At 37.0% G+C, this 6,166-nt stretch overlaps 1 protein-coding gene across 1 annotated transcript; it reads left to right on the top strand.

Annotated features, from left to right (window-relative positions):
- The first annotated feature begins 412 nt into the window (after positions 1-412).
- Positions 413-6,166, top strand: LOC118272160 (uncharacterized). Its single transcript, XM_050693954.1, has 3 exons — positions 413-671; positions 4,877-5,086; positions 5,779-6,166. Exons 1-3 carry the CDS (start codon positions 611-613, stop codon positions 5,988-5,990), a joined length of 483 nt encoding a protein of 160 aa, XP_050549911.1. The 5' UTR covers positions 413-610; the 3' UTR covers positions 5,991-6,166.

The raw sequence follows: 6,166 nt of genomic DNA, 5'->3' as shown, positions 1-6,166 counted from the left end.
TCTTTATTAAAATGAAATGTTAACTTATTTTAATTTCTATTTCTTTGACAGATCTATTAATTTTTGTTCCTATTTTAGTACAGTATGAATACAGTAACGTTTTATGCACAAAGCGATTGATGGCCGAAAGTTGTCAGACTAGAGATTAATTCCGATTTTAAGCTGTTGTTTTTTTCTTACTTTATGCCGCCGAAAATAGAATTGTTATTCTATTTTTTGTTGAATAACAGTGATTGAGATGAGCGAGTAATCCCATAGTATTATAACGTGCGTACCTACATGAAGTACAGGTTACAAATAACGGTTCACGGCACGTTTATTCCGTCTCATCTTCAGGCACGACATGACGAGAATATTCGGAGCTCGCTCACAGATATAAATTTATTTTCGTCACTGATACCTACGTGCGAGTCTCATACAGTTTGCAGAAAAATTCAACGTTATATTAACTATGATAAATCCTTGTTTTCCACTGGGAACGACACTATAATTTACAACGCAATGATAACGGCACACGTTTAAAGATAAAGCCGATTCCTCGCGAGATTAGTGTGATAAAAACTGCGGCAGTAGTGGACGTTGTAACGGACTACATTTATAATTAGAAATTATGTTCCAGTGCACTGCGATGTTTGTGTTTATTCTTAGCGTTGCTGGACTCATTCCTAATGGTAAGCTACCTACAAAATGTGTTTAGACAAACAAATTGTAATGATTTGTTAACCTATTGTGTGTACAAGTTGACATCCAATCGTGTATAAATAAAACAATGTGCCTCGTTGCTCGTTACATCATGAGGTTTTAAATTCTCGCTCGCGCCCGCGCGTACACAATGGCTTGCCGAGTACCGACTCATCTTGCCTCCGGATAAATATTTATTTATTCTGTTGACAATAGTATTTACATTGTCAATGCGTCTAGTAATGTCGCCATGGAGCGCGTGGGTAGAGGATTTTATGTTGATGATCGCTAGTTATGAATTTGGGTCAGTGCTGTGTTGTGACTTAGATAAGTGAAGATAGCGAATATAGGAATGGCGTGTCGTCTAGCAATGTCTAGTGGATTCCTTCAAGTGATGTCCTTAAAGAGGAAAATATGTTTGTGTATTGATCAGTGACTTGCAAGTTTGACTAACTTTGTGTGATTTCGGTACGTGATATTTTATAAAACTTCCTTAGCTACTGAATTTTCTTTATAAATACTTAGTTCTCTTTAAGAAGCATGTGGATATAATACGTTGTTAACTGGAAAACCTTATTCATTATAGTTTCTAGGTAAGTACTTAAGTAAAGAACGTAATACTATTTGTGTTCTTCGATATCTGTGTTGTATTTCCTCAAAGGAAATAGCCTCTCAACTTCCAACAACTTCAACGAAATTGTTATCCTATACCTCTTTACAAAATGACAAATTGTTGACATAGATAGATAGGTACTGTGTAGGTACTCGTACCTACCTATATAGAGGCCTCACAATTGAAATTTGTAAAGACCTACCAAACTAAAGACATCTGCAGTTTTAATAGCAAAAACTGGTCCACAGAAAGAGTATCTACCTAGGTAGGCACCTACGTAATGGGCCTAGCACCATATAGAATTACAATAAAGACACGGAACGCCACTAGCTGTGCACAATTATGTCAGACGCCTATCAAGCACTTTCTCGGGCGCCAGGCTAACGACAAGATACGGCGATCACAGTGCGATCTTACGCACCATCGCTTTATAGTAGGCAGACTAGGTACCGTTTCTTAGAATTTCTTTCAAATGAATAAAAGGCTTGTGAATATAGTTTTGTGTTTTATAGAGTAGCTAGGGGCGTAGCTAGCGCTGTATCTGCCGTATCAATTATACGGGGGCCCCGTAACCGTAGGATAGTTAAGACTGCCCAATTTTTTACTTCATTTCAGAAATTTGTAAAGTCCAAATAATGTCAAATGCCCATTATTTTCCGCGTAAAACATTCATTTAAAAGTTGACAACATGAAATTATCGTCATCATAAGGGCCCACAAACATGGGCTCGCTATTGTAGTATCGTTATGTCCTCTCTTTGAGGCCTGAGAGACAGGGTGAGAAAATTCGTAGGATGATTTTCCCCATCAAAAACTAAAAAAGGGCCCCAACATTTTTTTTTTTTATTTGGGGCCTCAGCAAGACACGCTACACCACTGAGCGTAGCTATTTATTTCCGATGACTTACATTTCCATTACCATCTGAAATTAGAGTATCATTGTTCGCTAAATCCATAAGCAAACTTCTAGATAAATCGAAAGATATCAGTCTATTTATATCGAGTACAAAAAATAACAATACGATACCTACCAGCGTTACACAATCACTGAACTCATTAAGTGTGATAACATTATCTTTAATATCAGCTATTATAATTTAAAGAGCGAAACTAAATGGCGGCGAAATAATCATTCGTGCGGCATGCCTTGACGTGGAGTCCGTCGAGAGTGGATTCTCTGCTTTCAATAATTACGGAGCGTACGCGCCGAACGGATCGCGAGCGATGGACGGCCGGCAAAATAGCGCGAAACGCGAGAAAATGACATATGATTGCGGCGGTTAAAACAAACGTAAACTGCCATGAGGAGTGGCATTACTCTTAGACCAGGGAGTCGTAATGGCGGGGCCGGTCAGCTAGATTCTGAGGGCTTAGTACGAGTTTGTTTTACGTATAACGTGACTGAAACGTTACCGCGTTCGACGCTCTGATTGGCCTGCTCCAATGAACCAACCAATCAGAGGACTAAACGCGGTAACGTTTCGATCTTGTTATTCATAAAACAAACTCGCACTAGGCCCTCTGTACGATGCACCGTTCCGCTACACAACAATCGGATTTGACACGGACGTGCACTGTGCAGATAATGCAGGGAAGCCTTCAATCATTAATTTCTCGTCTTTAGATCGCTAGTAGCGTTGTAGCTACTTCATATGTCAAGGGTGAATAATGCATTTCCCGTGCTATTCACCGTATTTGATTATCGATCTCTTCTCAGCTGTTTCGGTCGGTCAGAAAATGTGACTGCAAAAAAAAAATATTTTTTGTTATATCCCTTTAACATTATTTGCTATTCTTTTGCTTATTTATACCCAAAAAAAGTACTATCAACCAAAGCTATCAACCTACTCCCAAACATAAATTAAGTTACCTACCTACAAACCTTAAAATAATAAAAAGTCTCTTCAGATCTTTGTTAGTAAATGTCACCCAAGCAAGAGAAATCAGATTGTTATTATTTGTAGGTAATTGAACAAAAAATCTTGATGACTCGTGAAGAAAACTGTTTTGCATAAAGACTACATTATTTTTATGAAAAAAGTAAACAAGCATGAATTTTGATTGTATTGCACCTAATTTGCATAAAAAATATCACGCTCACCTGACTCCAAAATATACCTATATAGGTAGGCAAAAGTTAAAAATAGCCCACTGAGCAATGAAAACAGAGAAAATAAACAAAGGAATATTGATTAAATCCACTCACAAATAAAGTGTGAAAAAGGTCAAATTTTATACTAAAGGTCTCAATCAAACTCCTAGCAGGGTTCCTTTCCTGGACAAAAGATATTGACCATTTAACTGTTGAAAAGAATTTATACGTATAATTTTAATAAAATGTCCACCCAATCAAATAAAATGGCACCTAGTTAAATATCATTCTACTTGGATAACAACGGCCCGTCATCGCAAACAGTTAAGGTTTATCGATGTGGTCAATAAGACCGTTGACAATCCATAACGGTTTCGATTTAAACAAAAATGTCGCCAGAAAATAAAATACGTTAATGAAATTAAGTTTCCGAAGTTCCGAAGGTAAAAAAACCTATATATTACGTATAGACCAAAATGGTGCCTGAAATTTATTAAAAAGGAATGAATCTCAACCTCGATGGTTAAGTAGACAAAGCGGTGGGTCGAGGCGTCGGGGCCTGCCGAGTGCGGTGGAACACTTTTACCGGCTAAAACCAGGGAGGCAACTTCCAAATGAAGTCTGTGAAGATTTCCACCGCCATAAAAAAATAATTGATGATTTTATTTGTTGCAAAGAATATATGTATTCTTATGCACATGTTATTTTACATTATGTTTATTTTGTTAACAAACTGGGTGCAACACCCACTAAGATAGATAGATAAGATATTCACCTCAGCACTGCGGTAAATATGTACCTACGTATGAGAATATAAAAATCTTCCGATCTTTGATCAATAGATATGGTAACTTGAGTCTTTTATCCGCAAGTCACCCTGAGACAAATTCACGTGTTCGACTGTCCGTCACAATCAGAACCTTATTTGCAGGCCGCATTAAGTAGGATAACAGTTTATACAGCTAATAATCTCGCGTTGACTTACTAATTTATGTATTTAGATTATCATTTACCGTCTTGTCGATACACTATTTTTCTTTTCGCCGGATCTGAACGATTTTAGGAAGACACACGTCACTAAACTTGCAATCACGAAGAAGGAAATTACCAGTGATTTCACTGAGACATAAAATTAGATATTATGAACGTTTTAATTGTCAAAAAATTCAGAGCGTAGGTACACTCGCAACTACGTCAAACTAGCAAACTGTTAAAAAATCTTACAGAAATTAAATTAATTAAATTAAATATCTTACAAAAAATTAAAGACAATAATTATTTCGACCCTCCAAATTTAAAATTAGTTTTTTTTTAATCCAGAACATTGCCTATTAAGAATCTAAATCCTTATAGATTAAAAAACAATAACACATAATTAAATATACCCAATTTCTGTCAATCTGCGACCACGATCCGTGGATTAGCAATCCATGACAACTTTTCTCAACATACAAACATCTGAGTCCTAACCACTTACTTTAAACATTACAGTGCTACCAGAAACCTGTTTCTACCAGCGGTGTCTGGGTTGCTACCCAGGGCAGACAGTAGCACCAGGTAACCGAGTGGAGTGCCAGCCTGCCAACTGGGTGTCAGCTACATGGGTGCATAACTATGGGCATCCACCGCCCAGTACAGACTCTAGAATCCCTATCGAGTACCGGTGTTTGAAGATGGTCGCTACGCCTGATGATAAGACATGTAAGTTCTTCAGTTATATCTATTAAAATAAACAATTAATTTGGTTAGGTTAAGAATTCTGTTGGGAAAATTATTACTAAAATGTTAATTCCAAAAAGTAAAATAAAATAGCGAAGCCTACCCTAAAGGTCTCGATAAAGATTATTAGAGATCAGAAATGCCTTTTACATGTTTTCAACTTTATTGGAAGAGCATTTTTTAAGGGGGATAATCACCCTATATCTACTCTCGCCATGGGCGAGGTGAGAGGAGTGGTAAGGTGCTCCCAACACAGCAGTTATATAACGTTAGAGGCTGATTTAGCATTTGTGTTTAAACAAATTATAACACTAATTGTAGAGTATGTTACACGCTATTGCAAATGTTATATTGTTACACATTGTTGTATAACGTTATATAACTGCTGTGTGGGAGCACCTTTAGACCACAGAATAGTTAGACTCTTACTGACTAAAAACCACCTCGTTCCTACTCTTGCTTTTCGAACCGGAGCCCCGGTAAACCCGTAGCCGTAGCCCGGTACTGCGCAGCTCCGATTTGCAACAGCATTAGGTTAAAAATCTATAAAACAAAATCACGACAGTATTTTGTGACCCGATTTCGATTGTTTTCAACCCAAAAAACATGAATGTGTCCTCCACAATATTTTTTGTGCCAAGGTTACTATATGGACATAATATTATTTTTTACAGTTGGCAATACAGTGGATACTCTTCGAGGGTGTGTACCCCGTGCACAAGTTGACTCAGTCTGTCTCGGTCTGCTCGCTGTGGAGAGAGCACGAGGCCATAGTGATGCTCGCTGCTTCATCTGCAACGGCAACGACTGCAACTCAGCAACACACACCACTATATCTTTGCAAGCAACAATAGCAACAACACTACTCTACTTTGTCCTTAGGTGAACACAATAAAACAAATCTTAGTAAACAGTTAATTTAATGACATAGAATTCTCAAATAATTTTATTTTTATACATTTAATTTTATTGTACATTTTATATTAGTAATAATAATTGTAATACTTAGTATTTTTTTGTAAATCGAAAACATTTTTGTACAAATTAAAACATTTGAAATAA

Source organism: Spodoptera frugiperda, chromosome 5 (assembly GCF_023101765.2).
Source record: "Spodoptera frugiperda isolate SF20-4 chromosome 5, AGI-APGP_CSIRO_Sfru_2.0, whole genome shotgun sequence".
NCBI classification, from domain to species: Eukaryota; Metazoa; Arthropoda; class Insecta; order Lepidoptera; family Noctuidae; genus Spodoptera; species Spodoptera frugiperda.
This window is presented reverse-complemented; position numbering and strand designations above follow the sequence as displayed.

Bases quoted from the DNA above. Each gene is read 5' to 3' on its own strand.
- LOC118272160 (XM_050693954.1), top strand. From the start codon at position 611: ATGTTCCAGTGCACTGCGATGTTTGTGTTTATTCTTAGCGTTGCTGGA. The intron at 672-4,876 runs GTAAGCTACCTA...TAAACATTACAG, and splicing joins TGCTGGACTCATTCCTAATG to TGCTACCAGAAACCTGTTTC. The intron at 5,087-5,778 runs GTAAGTTCTTCA...TATTTTTTACAG, and splicing joins TACGCCTGATGATAAGACAT to TTGGCAATACAGTGGATACT.